At 41.7% G+C, this 14,430-nt stretch overlaps 3 protein-coding genes across 7 annotated transcripts; 2 read left to right on the forward strand and 1 right to left on the reverse strand.

The window, feature by feature from the left end:
- The first annotated feature begins 1,209 nt into the window (after positions 1-1,209).
- On the forward strand, positions 1,210-4,640 carry pbk (PDZ binding kinase). Its single transcript, XM_087805742.1, has 7 exons — positions 1,210-1,264; positions 1,564-1,732; positions 1,886-2,022; positions 2,104-2,273; positions 2,433-2,562; positions 2,631-2,810; positions 4,059-4,640. Exons 2-7 carry the CDS (start codon positions 1,566-1,568, stop codon positions 4,292-4,294), a joined length of 1,020 nt encoding a protein of 339 aa, XP_087661868.1. The 5' UTR covers positions 1,210-1,264; positions 1,564-1,565; the 3' UTR covers positions 4,295-4,640.
- Positions 4,641-4,786: 146 nt separating this feature from the next.
- Positions 4,787-9,406, reverse strand: esco2 (establishment of sister chromatid cohesion N-acetyltransferase 2). 5 transcript variants are annotated; one of them, XM_087805662.1, is made up of 14 exons: positions 9,288-9,406; positions 8,826-8,896; positions 8,581-8,702; positions 8,161-8,473; positions 7,793-8,087; positions 7,630-7,727; positions 7,371-7,482; positions 7,213-7,310; positions 6,977-7,121; positions 6,765-6,896; positions 6,604-6,693; positions 6,392-6,535; positions 5,278-5,462; positions 4,787-5,203 (listed from the first exon to the last, which is right to left on the reverse strand). In XM_087805662.1, the coding sequence occupies exons 2-14, from the start codon at positions 8,879-8,881 to the stop codon at positions 5,071-5,073; spliced, it is 1,923 nt and encodes a 640-aa protein (XP_087661788.1). In that variant the 5' UTR covers positions 8,882-8,896; positions 9,288-9,406; the 3' UTR covers positions 4,787-5,070. The 5 variants fall into 5 exon arrangements, with proteins under 5 accessions (XP_087661788.1, XP_087661790.1, XP_087661789.1 ...); XM_087805664.1 differs by having other exon boundaries at positions 7,817-8,087; positions 8,581-8,705; XM_087805663.1 differs by having other exon boundaries at positions 7,799-8,087; positions 8,581-8,705.
- A 489-nt stretch (positions 9,407-9,895) lies between these two features.
- ccdc25 (coiled-coil domain containing 25) lies at positions 9,896-13,789 on the forward strand. Its single transcript, XM_087805491.1, has 10 exons — positions 9,896-10,048; positions 10,165-10,208; positions 10,442-10,489; positions 10,563-10,602; positions 10,696-10,747; positions 10,805-10,880; positions 12,877-12,980; positions 13,050-13,252; positions 13,311-13,356; positions 13,474-13,789. Exons 2-10 carry the CDS (start codon positions 10,184-10,186, stop codon positions 13,501-13,503), a joined length of 624 nt encoding a protein of 207 aa, XP_087661617.1. The 5' UTR covers positions 9,896-10,048; positions 10,165-10,183; the 3' UTR covers positions 13,504-13,789.
- The last annotated feature ends 641 nt before the right edge of the window (positions 13,790-14,430 follow it).

Genomic DNA, 14,430 nt, shown 5'->3' on the forward strand with positions numbered 1-14,430 from the left:
CAAAACAGACTCCAGTGTGGCACAGAAAGTTCTTACTGTTGGCTGGGAATCACAGACGCCTTCAGACATTAGTGATGAAGTTTGGCTGCGCATCTGAGCGTCCAGTCGTCGGACCTCAGAGCCACCAGAACATGTGGAGGTTGCTTCCTGTCAGAGGACAGAGGGAAGCAGTCACTGTAGCAAATTCCTGCTGCCGCCACTAATAATAGACCAGTTGTCTGGCCCTGGTTCTAGTTCTGGAACAACGGTAGGAGCGAGTGACCCGGGAGAAGAAGATGTTCAAGTGTGTGGACACTCGGGCTCCATGTCAGTGTTTTGAAGAGTGTAACAGAGATTGAGATGTAGACGTGTTCAGGGTTCAAGCTGAAAAAGCTGTGCAGCTTTTTGTGACACAGAAGAATGACGTTGCAGTAAAAACATGCACGAGCGTTTCTTCAGAGGTCTTTGTGAAGTGTTTGTGGGAACAATACGATCGCCTGAAGACTCAAGAGTGTCATGAACGATGACAACAAACACATGTGTTGATCTAATAAATTCATGGGTCAACACACAGTCAATGTTTTTTAAACACAACCATGATGGTACACAACTATAAAAACAAAACAATGAGGGGACACACATCTGATGAAGCGCACTTTGGTTCATGCGGTTGCACAGCACTGTAAAACAAAACCACAATAAACACACACATGTTGGTGGCGTCAACAAAACAGGGGACAAAATATAGACACACAAAAATAACCTATTATTAGCAATTGCTAATGACATTACAGCCACAAATGATTTCCCTTTTCCCTGCTGTCTCCACAATGTCCGTAGAGACATTTAAAGTTATTTAAAATTGTATGTTTAAACGCCAATGTTTGTACAAGCTTTTAAGCGTAAAAACATAAGCATTTTTATGGCGTTTTATTTATTTTGTATATTGTTGTTATCCACTATCTTTCTTACTTTTAAATGTGTGGTCAATACAAAATTAACTAATTAAAAAACATATATGCAATGTTGCTGCCCTCTCTTGGCCTGATTGGTTATTGTAGTACGCTTTACGACTGCCTATACAAACGTAAATGTTTAAAAAAAAAAAAAAAAAAGTTAAAAATTAAATTTAAGATAAGAAATACCGCAGTGGAATTTTAAAAAATGTAAAAAGGATTTTATTGGCTAAACTAATTCGCGTTTGTCCCACCCAGGCTTCCGTCTGCTTTTCAAATTTCAGCGGGTTCGGTTTGTTTTGGATTTCAGTGACGTCTGAACTTCTGAAGTAGGTTACTCGTCTGACATTCACTTACAACTCTTTTGACTTCACCTCATGTCGGTCACTTTCGTTTTTTATACCTAAAAATAATAGCTCATGTTGTTGTGCCGACGCCTGGCGCTACAAGTGTTAGCTATAGATGCTAATTGTTACATAGCTCGACACACTGACGAACTGTTACTCCGAATTGTTTCTCTCATTTTCTCTTTACTATCAAATCCTTGTTGCTATAAGTTAAATAAACCCATTAAGTTGTGATTACGATTAGCTTCTGTAGCTTTTATTATCTGTTTGTTTATTAATAGGAATGGAAACTCCAAACAAGAAAACGGATGGAGGGTGTTTCAAGACCCCTAAAATGGTTAGAGAGAGGGGCCCCGGGTGTAACGGAGGGACCCCCATCACCATCCCACCGTCCCCCTTCATGAAGAAGTTGGGCTGTGGAACTGGAGTGAGCGTCTACCTCATGGACAGGTTTGTGTTTGATGTGATCTGTGTGAGCACCAAGTAGAGAAAGTTACTTCAATTCTAAATTCATGGTCATTTTTAAAGAAAGTGTGACAAATATTTGTTCTCTGATGTTGGAGCTCATTGGTCGCTCAACAATGATGTCATTTTCCAATTCAGAGTTGAAGTGAATGCGTCCCCCTGGGCAGTGAAGAAGATCAACAGCAAGTGTCCGTCCAAGCAGCTGGAGGTTTATCAGAGGAGGCTAAACGAAGAGGCAAAACTCCTGAGAGGCCTTGATCACCCCAACATCGTCGGTGAGCCTCTCCGTCCACCAGTGAGCCCAAACTATAAAGCAATCGAAACAAAGTCTTACTGTATCTCGTCCTTTCCTGCAGGGTTTCGTGCCGTCGCCACAGCCAAAGACGGATCCAAGTGCCTTGCGATGGAGTATGGCGGCGAGCAGTCGCTGAACGACTTGATAGAAAAGAGGAGGGAAGAAAAGCTGGGAGCTTTTCCTGCAGACAAGATCGAGAAGGTTGCTCTCCACGTGGCCCGAGGCCTGCAGGTGACTCGCGCATTCACAAGTTGTCTTAGATGAAGCACATGTCACAGGCTTGACAAGCTTCTCTTTGAGGGCTTTTCTAAATCCACGAGATTCACAAAAAGCTCAATATTATGGCTTGTTTTGCGGGTGTTCATAATGTTTCCGCCCTCTTGCCTGCAGTATCTCCACAACGAGAAGAAGCTGCTGCACGGAGACATGAAGTCCTGCAACGTAGTCATCAAAGGCGACTTTCAGACGGTGAAGATCTGCGACGTGGGCGTTTCCCTGGCACTTGACGAGAACATGACAGGTGAGCTCACCACTGGACCGCCGTGCCCGACCTCTCCTCCCTCCTCCTGGTGACCGTCTGTCGTGCAGTGTCGGACCCTGAGGCCGAGTACGTTGGCACGGAGCCTTGGATGCCCAAGGAAGCTCTAGAGGAAGGAGAGATCAGCGACAAGTCAGACATCTTCGCCTTTGGCTTGACGCTGTGGGAGATGATGACGCTCAGCATGCCTCACCTGGATATGAGTGGCATAGAGGAGGCTGAAGGTGAAGGTGAGCTACAGAATGTGTGTGACTGCAGGCCGAGCCTGGTACCACTGAGACCACTCTGACGTTGATTAGGGGTGCAAGAAAATATGGATGCATTAAATATAAATTACAATACTTCAAAATACTATCGATATTTAACATCACCGTATAGAATAAAAATATATATATTTCATATTTTATTTTAATCATAGTTTTATTACTTTATTTACTTTATTAAACATCTAAAGACGCATCATAACAAAGAATATAAGCAGATCGAAGGAACGAGAAAGACGAAAAAGAAAACGAAGCCGGTAACTTTGCTGTTCTGTAGAGACGAGAGAAACTTTCAGGCGATTGCATGAAAGTCAACAATAACAAACGTTCTTGTTAGTGTTAATGTTGACTTTATCATTGGAATCTGTCTCAATCCAATAAATAGAAAGTTTAATATTGGTTTAAATAAGGTTGACATCGCTGAGTTCAGTGTGTGTGACGTCACCGCATCAATGACACAAAAATAAATCTTACAAGTTTAGTTTAGTCTTGTTGATCACAGATCAAATGATTATTAAAAAAAACAACTATATATATATATATATATATATTTATATATATATGTGTGTGTGTTTTACACATTTTATTTTAATACAAAGTCATTTAATGGCTTATGTTTTAATTGTGTTGATCCCAGATCTTTTTTTTTTTTCTCAAAAAACCCCAATGAAATGGCAAAAATTAGTGAAATGGAAAGGAAACACCAGCTTCATCAGCTTTTAAGGTTGATGTTTGGACTTATTTTGAAACTAAGTTTAAAGTAAAATAATTAAACACTGACAGATACTGGATATTGCATTTGCTCCAGGTTGTTTGCCTTATTAATGTACTTCATTGTTAATATTTTTAAAGTAATTGTTCATATTTTGTGTTCATTTTTGTGTTGCAAAAAACTTCTGACCTCTAGATGGCAGCTTTCATAAAGTCCTACTAATTGAAAGGCTCAATAGAATCCTAGTGACAACTGAGGACGAGAGGATACAGTGACTCCAGAAGCTTTTAAAGCTGATATTTAGACACATGCTGGTTTAAAATCAAATGAAAGCAGTAACGGCGAGAGTCATGCGATCTCTAAATTCTGCAACACCAGAGTCAAGTACTCTGCGATACTACAAATATATTCTTGTTACTACAGTATCACTATATATTGTATTTGGGACCCTGAAAGGGTCTTCCATCAGAGCAAATCGTCAGTTTCTTTGACCCTTTTTGCAGGTCTCATCGAGGAGAGCTTCGACGAGGACTCGTACTACGAGCGTCTTGGGACGCGTCCTCCACTGGTCTCGGAGCTGCTCAGCAGCAGCTACCGCAGGATGGTGGAGCTGTTCTACGTCTGCACAGAGGAAGACCCCATGAAGAGGCCGTCGGCAACCCAGGTACTCCAGGCTCTGGAGGGCATCGCCACGTTGGACATGCCCGCTATAGATGATGATGTCATTATGCTGGACTAGATTTTGAAGTAGTCTACTAGCTAGTTTAGTAGTGGATAACAGTGCTAGTTGTAGTCATTCTTAAGTAAAGTATATGAAATGTAAGAACCTCAGTGCTATGTATCTAATCAAGGACAAGCATTTAATTAATTAAATTGACAGGAAGTATTTTACTAAATAAATAAGCATGTCTAAATGTTAAACATAAGCACAACAGAGGATGATCTTGATTTTAAAACACTTTTGCTGTATTTTTTTTTAAAAATGTGAATCTTAAACTGTATATAAAATTTAAATTCAAACAAATGAACAAACATGGTGAATATTTGCATGTCAATTATAAATTAAAGATGTTTTAAAAAAAGAATTCTGCTTCACTCACTTCATTGGAAGTTTAATCAACTTGGATAAAATGATTTGAAAACTCTACCAAAAAAGACTTAATACATTTCTGAGAAAGGAAAGAAATGATGCAATGCTGTTAAATATTAATATAGTATGGTGAAAATGATCTCAATATACTGCATATTGATTTGGGCCTGCTTCAGTTTCCCTCTACAGGGCCAATATGGTCAGCGTCACGTTTCAAAAAAACATGTTTATTAAACATAGTAACAACTTTACAATGTTAAATCAATATTTCCCCCCAAAAAAACATTCGAGCAAGAACACAAGGGAAATATTAACTTCATCAGCAGCGAACACAACACCATCACTGGCAGAACATAAATATTGAGAAATGTTTTCTAAAATACCAACTATATTTCACAATGAACACTTAATCCACAGAAGAGACGTCACGCCACAAAGTTGTAGACAAGGAACGTCGGCCTGTCGCAGTACTTTGTGGCGAACTGTTTACCGCTGGGTGTTGGGTCAGAGAAGGCGATCTCTTCTTTGGTGACGTGGCAGCCGTACGAGAAGCTGCGTCTGGAAGAGAGAAATGATGTAACAAAGGAGTTCATTCCTTCACTCATTGCTATTTTGGCAACTCCAGAACTCACCTGACAGTGTCCAGCATGCGAGTCGCGATGCCCTGACGCCGGGCTAGGCTGAAAACCCACACGCGGCTTACCCCACACAGAGCCGGTTCCGGGACCGTGGAGCAACACCAGGCCCGGTGCCTTTCCAGAAAGTTGTCCTTGGTCATGTCGTGTTGCGACTCCGGCTGGTCGAGGACCCGATAAGCCTGCAGGACAAACATATGTTCCTCAACATCGCCTTTAATAAAGGTACACCAGTTGTGTTGTGTCTGGGTCAAGGTCAACTACCTCCCTGGCTTCCATAAATACATATGCAGTGGTGGAGGTCGTTGACCTTGAGCCAGAGATAACACAAGGGATACCACAAACACATTTGTTTTCAGGTTACTTTGACCTTGAGACAACAAAAAAGTCATGAAATACTCAGCGAAAAAAAGGGCTTTTATGTCCATTTATAAGACTATTGTCCTCACCTTCATGCAGCTATAGCACCATAAACCGTCTGACAAAGTCATGATAAAAATATGATGATTCAATTTCTCTAAAATGTTTTTGATTTAATTTTGATGATGTCCATATCTTAAAGAGATCTGAGGCACAAGTATGGTATTCTAATGGTTTATAGTATCATAAATCTGGCATCTTTGACTATGAGACGAGGGCAACATGGCTAGAATCTGACGTTTTAAAGATCAATTTCAAAACTACATTCAAATGGTTCTTTATACTCTGGGATAGTAGTCCACATCCTCTCGAGGAGATATGACTGAAACTTATCACATCTTAAACCTAACAAACACTAATCGAAATGTTATAAGAATAAATATCGCAAAAATTAATGAATGATTAAATATGACATTAATGATGAAGGATTACAAGGGAGGCGTTGCTCGGAGGCTCTTAATTTGAAAGCTGTAAGTTTACGTTAAGTTTAAGTTTTGTTAGATTTGCACACAAGGTTCCAAAAAGAGTATTAAATCGGTAGACACAAGTGTGAGTAATGTGAATTGTGGCATGAGAGTGGGTCAAACTCAAAGCGTGAGATGTGTGGAGCATCTTGACAACAGGTCAACGGCAGCAGCGGTCAAGACGCCATACGGCACTAAGACACTTGATGGAAAAGACTAAAACTCACCCGTTGTATGGGCTCGGCCACCAGACAGCCGACCACCATCCGCTCAGAGTTGACGTACAGATAAGTCTGAGCCAGTGAGGGTCTGCTGAGAGACACTTGCTGGAAGCCGAGCTCATGGTCGGCGATGCGCCGCATGTCATCCGCCTGTCACGAGAGAGAGACGATAAAGCAGCAGGACCTAAAACCAACAACTCGAGTGAAAATTAAAAAACCTTCTTGATGGCGTATTTTGGGTCATCCGGCAGCACCAGAAGGATTTTACCGTCCCAGAACTCAGCTACGACTCGCTCCTTCTTCCAGCCCTGCAGAGGAGGAGGAGGAGGTGACGTCACTGTAGCGTGGCTTGAACACGCAACGTTTGTCAAGTTCTTACCACAAACTTGATGGAGGACAGGAAGCTCTGGTGGAACTGGGAATGTTGCAAGTTGTCCTCTGGATTGTCGGCGCTGTAAATCATACCACACGAGCTGCACGTCGTCGCCCCGAACTGTTTCTGTCCCGCATCCTGAGAGGAGTGAACATGTTGAAGTGAAGTACCAACACACAACACAACAGCAGCACAACTTCACATTTGATCAAACCTACAATGATCAGCTGATCGTCGTCAGTCTTCTCTTTTCTCCTGCGTAGAGTTTTCTCTCTGCCAGACGACATGTGAGCCCTCAGTGGCGGGGTCGGACCAGAGGGGGTGCTGCTGGACACCGGATATTGCTTACGAGCCTTCGTCAACCTTGGAGACGACAAATCGGGTTAAACATTTGAGTAGTTCAAATTAATTAAATTTAAAAAAGCAATATTTGTCTTTCAGTCAGGAGTCCTACCGTGTAGAGGCTGAGCCAAAGATGGGGTACATGGAAGCAGAATCTGCGCTCCCGCCATTTAGAGGAGAGAGGTCACTCAGGTCCAGTTCAGAGTCACGCTGTTGAATCGGTAACTTAGACGAGTTTGTCTCATGATTACTACCTCGTTCAGACGGTACCGGCGAACTGAAGGAGTAGACCGACGACGGAGAGCTGCAGGTCGGAGTCCTGGTCAGAACAATCCTCGCATCCTTTGTAATTCCGTGTTTCTCCTTTAAGATGTTGTGAATGCTGCAGGACAGAAATGTCAACGTCAGCTGCGATCCAACGAGGAGGATCGGTCAGCGGTAGCGAGAAGTTTTTTTTTCGACCTCCAGATAACAAGCTATAGAAGGCTCCAGTGTTCCAGGTTTGAACTGGACAACACGGGAAATGTACCTGGGAGGTGAGGATGGTGACGGTGGGTCGTCCAGCCAGTCAGTGGGGTCATATATTGCCCGCTTTTTCTTGATCTGCTCTCCTGCTCCAGTCTTCACCTGTCAGTGTTGAGAACCAAAGTTGACATATCCCACAAACCCAAACGCCCCCCGTGTGTCGGCACCTGTACATTGGACTCATGGACAACCTGCAATGGCAGCTTTGGTTCCGGTTTCTGGACCAGTGATGGAACCGGTTTGATTTTCGCTGGAGCTGGTATGGAGCAGCTGGACTTCTTGGGTGCCGATCTCTTGTACATGGATGTGCGGTTCTTTCCTGAGGAGAAGAAGGCTGCGCCGACAAAAATCTTGGGTTTTGGTTTAAGGCTACTGAAGTAGGTGGAGAGGGCCTTCCTGGGCTCAGGTGCTTTGGGGGCACCTGGATCAATGGGGGAGTTGGGTCCAGGTTTAGGGGCCTGGCTGCAGAATCAGAACAGAAGAAAGTGAGTTGGACCATGGAAGTGGAGCAGGAACCAGAAAGATGTCCCACAACCTGATGTTCGGCTTAGACAGATGGATGGTTTTGGTTGCCACTGTATAGTTCTTCATGCTGATCTTCTTGGACTGAACAGAACCTGCTAGAGGCTTCCCTGGCTTTGTGCCTCTGCTGACCTTCTTCTTCTTCTTCTTCTCTGGTTTGTGCCCCTCGGTGGAGGGGACTGGCCGGGAAGGCAGGGTTTCTTTCAGGACTTTCCTCTCCAGGGGAGTCAGATAGACCTGCGGCTTGCTGCCGTAGAAAGAACTTGTGATCACTACTCGTTTTGAAGCTCCACAGTCTGGCTGGACTGGACTGCCTTCAGAAGAATCTTGAAGGTAACACAAAAAAAACACAGCCAATTGTCCATCATCCTGATGAGAAACATGCTGTTTTAAGGAGTTACTGAGAAGAGCCAAGTAGTCTAGTCCAAGTCACCTGCTGATCCACCGGCACACTTCCGCGGGGAAGCACCGTTCTCCTTATCCAGTCTACTTAGCGGCTTCTTCCTGGGCGACATCCTCTTCACTGGGGACACGCTGCCTCGCTTAGCAGGAAGACTGCTGTAAAAACAACCCGAGAGAAAATGATCTGAATTACTAGCCAAACACAATTCCCACTTTTGTCCGTGGGCTTACGTCCCCTCCAGCAGGAACGAGCATCATCGTATCGCACAGACGCACCTGTCTGAATCTACAGAAAACAGTTTCCTCTTCTTGGGGTTCGTCCTGGTCATCATCTTCTCGATCTTCACCTGCAGGCAACATAATGTGTTGTTATTCTCTGACCCTCTTTTAGAGCAGAATTACACGCGTGACAGTTGAACACCTTCAGCCACAGGAAATAATTCAAATAAAGTCAGTGTCCACTAGATTCAAATGGATCATATGCAAGATTAAATAAAAAAAATGTACAACTTTGTGACTACACAGCAAACTGGCGGGCATGTTGTTGTTTTGTTGTGAAAGCTGGCGGGATCTTCGATCAAAAATGGAATTTTGACAGAATCAACAGCGTGATTCATGAAATATAAAAGTCAAATCAACGTCATAATGAAAACTTTCCTATTCGATAGATTTAGAGTTAAACCGGAACAAACTTAGTGGATGCAGCGAACACAGAAATTTTAAAGTTAACTTTCTTACCAAACGTGATATTCTTTAATTCCGTGCGCATCCGAGACGACGATTTTATTCGTCTTTAAAAAACGTTTGAAAGCTGGTTTGTTACGATTCTGCCCGCGCTTCAACGACACACTGTTTTAAACAGCGCGCCAACAACACACATTATCAAACGCGAAAGACCGGAAAAGGAAGGGAAGGAAATAGCCGGCACCGCTGTCACAATAAAATCCCGAACAAACCAAATATTTGTTCGTTGTAAAAAGTAGTCTTTAAAAAATGTCTCCAATTTGATTATTGAATACTAAATTTTGCACTACACTTCTGTCGTTGGTTTAAAACTAAATCCACTTTATTCACTATCTGAATCTATCATCTGAACGTTTCTATTTCTCGCCGCTCATATTTACTTAATAAACCATGTATTTTTTTTTTAACAACTTTGAAAGTTATTTCCAAAAACTGTAATTGTACTTTTACTCCATTTTTTTTATCAAGTATTGTATGTAGAACAGACTATATCACACTCTCCGAATAAATGATGGTCTTTGATTCGGAGTTAGGTTCTTGTAGTAACACGTTGGTGGTGGCGCTGTGCTCAAACCAGCCTCTAATGCACAACCCACGAAGAAGACTGAGACTGCGATGAGGAACTCACGCTTCCAAGTCAAGTCTCTTCTTTTCCAATAATATTTCCAGCTTCTATTCTGTGATTGGGGTCGACATTTTGGGGTGAGAGGCGGGGGACCCTCTGAATAAGTCTGACCACAAAACCACCAACGGAGGTAGATCTACGCCTCCGTACTCCACGACATTTCCTAAAAATAACCTATTTCAGTTGATCTGAATATGTATTTATTTGACAGGAAATACTTTAATTTTATCTTTTTTTCCCCCCAAGGTGGCTTTATCTACCAAAGATGGTGTTTTACTTCACGAGTGTGGGTAAGTGACATGTTAGCCGTTAGCTTATCATTTATTATATTAGTCGTCGTGAATGTTGAGTGTGGAAAAGTACATATCATTTGTACTATAATCAGATAATGACATCGTTATTTCTTCAGGAATTTCTTCAATAATGTTCAACCGTATGTGACATTCTTTCCTGGTGCAAACATCCAGAATATTTTGTGCCTAAAGTGTCAATGATCTTTTATTGTTGTTTTTTCTCGTGCCAGTGTTGGACCAATCCTACATCATCTACATGGGCAAAGACAAATATGAAAGTAAGGTCCTTTCCCAAATGTGTGTGTCTTCTCCATCAAAATAGAAATGTGACTGTGGTGTGTTTATGTCCAGATGAGGATCTCATCAAGTATGGATGGCCTGAAGATATCTGGTAAGAATATTCCTCGTGCTTTTATGAACAAACCAGAGACCTATGTCTTGAACCATCACATTCATTTTGTCTCAAATCACTCGTTCTCTCCAGGTTTCATGTGGACAAACTGTCTTCGGCTCACGTCTACCTGAGACTCCCGAAGGTGAGTTACATCCTCGACCGGTTGTCTGGTCAGTCATGTGACGTTCATGTGTCTCAGGGTGGAACCATGGACGACATCCCTGCAGAGGTCCTGGTGGACTGTGCTCAGCTGGTGAAGAACAACAGCATCCAAGGTAGGTGCTGTATATAAGCTAGGTTTATAAGCCAATGTTTCCAACTGGAGTGGTGACTGTTATGGTTGACTTGAAGGGTGATATAGATATAAATAAGTAAATGTATAAATAAAGAAATGAATTAATTCAGATTTTATTTTGGTCGCAGAACGGTGTTATTTCCATGTATATTTACTGTACATTTATTAAATTATACAATTGAACTTTTATTTATTTCAACATTACATTATTTCAACATTTATGTATTTATACATTTAATCTTTTTATTTATTTCGACTTTTCATTCTAGGCAGGCTGAACCTCAGTCTGAAGCAGTGATTCATTAGACAAGTAAAAAAAGTTTGGGCACCCCTTAGGAAAATCACTGCATTCAAGTTTGTCACATGTTGATCTTTTGAAGCAGCAACTTAATTTTAACAGATGTAATAACTTATGGAAACAGCAAAAAATAGTCATGTGCATAAATTTGGGCACCCCAAATAAAAAGTTCCATTAATATTAAGTAGAGCCTCCTTTTGCCGCAAGAACATCCTATAGCCACAGACAAGTCCCTGAAGTCTGGCAGGTGGTATTTTGGCCCATTCCTCCATTCATAACGCCTCCAGTTCAGACCGGTTTCTTGGCTCCCGTGCACATGCAAACTGCTTCAAATCAATCCATACATTTTCAATAATATTAAAGTCTGGGGACTAGGATTTAAATTCCAGATGATTGTGCTTGTGCATGAATCCCTTGGTGGGTTTTGAACAGTGCTTAGGATCATTGTCCTGCTAAAAAAATCAAACCCCAGCATAGCTTCAACTTTGTGACCGATCCTTAAACATTCTTGTCAAAAATCTACTGATACTGAGAGGAATTCATGTGGCTCTCACCTTTAACAAAGTTTCCATTCCCTATGCTAGCCACACAGACCCATAACATTATGGACCCTCCACCAAATTACACAGTAGGCAATAAGTAACTTCTCATGCATACCTCCTCTTGTTCTGACCAAATAACTCTATCTTATTCCAACTGACCACAGTTTTTATTTTTTCCAAAATGTTTTCGGCTTGTCCCGATGTACTCTTGCATACCTCTTGAGACAGACGCGAGAAAGGCTTTTTGTTTATCACCCATCCAATGAGTTGGATTGTGGAACGATGAACAAGTACACCATCATTGCCAGATGTTCTTGTAGTTCACTGGAGATGATCGGTGGCTTGTCTGTGACCATTCAAACCATCCTTTGCCTGTGTCTTTCCTGTATTTTTTTTTGGCCTACCACAGCTTTCCTTCACAAAGACTGTTCTTGTGGCTCCCGATGTCTGCACTACAATTCTGACTGTGGCACAGCCAGCAGTTACCTCTGTTAAACAGCCTTTTTCATGATTAGTTCCACCTGTCTTTGATATTGAAGGTCTTGATTTTGTGCTGCAACCTGTCAACTATAAATCCCTACAGGTCTTGAAATTAATGTGATTAAAAGGGGGCCCACACTTTTGCACATACCATTTTTTACATTTAATTTTATCATAATAAAACTATGTAATGCTACACTAAGAATGTTGGTCTAGAAAACACTCAAATGTCTACATCTCTGTAGGAAATCAAATCTTGTTGTGATGTGATCTTCTCTTATAAAGTTAGAGCAATGTTATGTTAAAACATTGACATCTGCGGTCTTTAGGTAAATATTTATTTTTAATTTTAATTATTTTTTTCATAGGTGCAGCTTGATTTAAGCATTAAGGAAATCACGCGAGTAAATGCAAAAGTAGTAGTTGTGGAAAAAAGGTAGTTATTTTACAGCAAACTTTTTTTTTACTAGATATCACAAAAAGAACAAAAACGCAGTAATAGTTTTTAATGGTAAAAAGTTTAAGCAAAGCCAAAAAAACAAGTCAAAGTAAAAGAAAGATTCAGAGCAAAAGTAATACAAGTAATATAGTTGTAAGTTTAAAGCTGTAGTCGTGGAATTTTACTAGTCGTGGTGATGTCACACTGTTTTTCCCAGGCTGCAAGATGAACAACATCAACGTGGTCTACACTGCATGGTCCAATCTGAAGAAGACGGGGGACATGGATGTGGGACAGATCGGCTTCTACCGGCAGAAGGAGGTACGTGCGGAAACTGCGACGTCCAGCATGTCGTAGGAGGTGAGTGACGGTGCATGTTCCTATGAGCAGGTGAAGATTGTGGCGGTGGAGAAAAAGATCAACGAGATTGTCAACCGGCTGGACAAAACTAAAGAAGAGCGATTTCCTGACCTGGCAGCTGAGAAGGAATCTCGGGACAGAGAGGAGCGTAATGAGAAGAAGGTTCTGATCCAGGAGCAGAAGAAGAAGGAAAAAGACGACCAGAGAAAGAGAAAGGAAATGGAGGAGCTGAAGTAAGTCAACGCTGGCTTCTTTGAGAAAAACAGTCTGACCTTGTTTGTGTGTCCTCAGGAACTACACATCCCTGTTGAAGTCAGAAAACATGCAGACCAATGAGGTGAGACACCCTGTAGACTGTCAAGACATCCCATGTGAAGAAACACTTTTGCATGTCCTTCAGTCTCTCACATGTCAGAGTTCATGTGACTATGTTGAAGTTTTTGGTCTCTGAAAGGACGGCTACGACTCGGACGACTTCATGTGAGCGCTGAACTGCAGCGAGGACTGAACCTGCGCTGGGACGCTCCGCTTCTGCCCCTCCTCTTCCACACAAGGAACCCCTGGACAGAGGAGACTTTTGCGCGGAGACAGGGTGAGAGAGCAGGCAAATGGCCGAACTCGACCGAGCTTGAACCCGACCATAAGCGCCCCCCTGCTGAGGAGAATTTGAGACTCTTTTACTGCCCTTGTTATGGTGTCAACTCTGTCTCTGCATGTAAGGTCTGTTTGAGGTCACTGTCCAGAATTCCAATTAAACAAAGAATTGTCGATTTTTGTGTCTTGTGTTTGTCAACAACCGGAATCCAAAACACCAGATGCCTTATAAGGTCTGACTGGAACAAAGAGTTGAAGGTTGAAAAATACAGAAGAGGCTTGTTTGTAGATTCATTTGTGTGCTGTCATGGAATTATTTTTGATCTCTCTTGGCCAGAGTGAGATCTTCATCATCACCACATGGCCAGGAGCTACTTTAGAACGTTTCCCTGAGATTAAATCTATGGCTGTTGTTTCTGCTGCACTCCAGTGATGTCATTCATCTGTTTGTTTATGACTTTATTAGCATGTTTATGGTTGTTTGTGTGTATTATAAAATGTGTGTATGATTATTGTTATTAATGCAGTTTTCTTTAACTTTGTGTGTCTGTCCGTGTGTAATGGAGGTGTTGGATATTAAGAACCATGTCAATGTGTCTGTTTGTTTGAGAAAAGATTACTTTCTACAGGGGGTCAGATATTACATGAATTCTTATTTCTGCTCCTTTTCTTTCCCAACATCATATACAGAATAAATTACAACATGACAGAGATGAAATTAAAAAACATAAATCCAACAAAAATATATTTATTCAATAATTGTATTAAAGTATTAAAAACAATCTCCATATTATATAAATCACTTTATTTAGATTAA

This window comes from Callionymus lyra, chromosome 13 (assembly GCF_982586985.1).
Source record: "Callionymus lyra chromosome 13, fCalLyr1.hap1.1, whole genome shotgun sequence".
NCBI lineage: Eukaryota > Metazoa > Chordata > Actinopteri > Syngnathiformes > Callionymidae > Callionymus > Callionymus lyra.

Bases quoted from the DNA above. Each gene is read 5' to 3' on its own strand.
- ccdc25 (XM_087805491.1), top strand. From the start codon at position 10,184: ATGGTGTTTTACTTCACGAGTGTGG. The intron at 10,209-10,441 runs GTAAGTGACATG...TTCTCGTGCCAG, and splicing joins GTTTTACTTCACGAGTGTGG to TGTTGGACCAATCCTACATC. The intron at 10,881-12,876 runs GTAGGTGCTGTA...TGTTTTTCCCAG, and splicing joins GAAGAACAACAGCATCCAAG to GCTGCAAGATGAACAACATC.
- pbk (XM_087805742.1), top strand. From the start codon at position 1,566: ATGGAAACTCCAAACAAGAAAACGGATGGAGGGTGTTTCAAGACCCCT. The intron at 2,023-2,103 runs GTGAGCCTCTCC...CCTTTCCTGCAG, and splicing joins TGATCACCCCAACATCGTCG to GGTTTCGTGCCGTCGCCACA. The intron at 2,274-2,432 runs GTGACTCGCGCA...TCTTGCCTGCAG, and splicing joins ACGTGGCCCGAGGCCTGCAG to TATCTCCACAACGAGAAGAA.
- esco2 (XM_087805661.1), bottom strand. From the start codon at position 8,881: ATGATGACCAGGACGAACCCCAAGAAGAGGAAACTGTTTTCTGTAGAT. The intron at 6,897-6,976 runs GTAGGTTTGATC...CACTCCTCTCAG, and splicing joins ACGACGATCAGCTGATCATT to GATGCGGGACAGAAACAGTT. The intron at 6,536-6,603 runs GTTTTTTAATTT...CTCTCGTGACAG, and splicing joins CAAAATACGCCATCAAGAAG to GCGGATGACATGCGGCGCAT.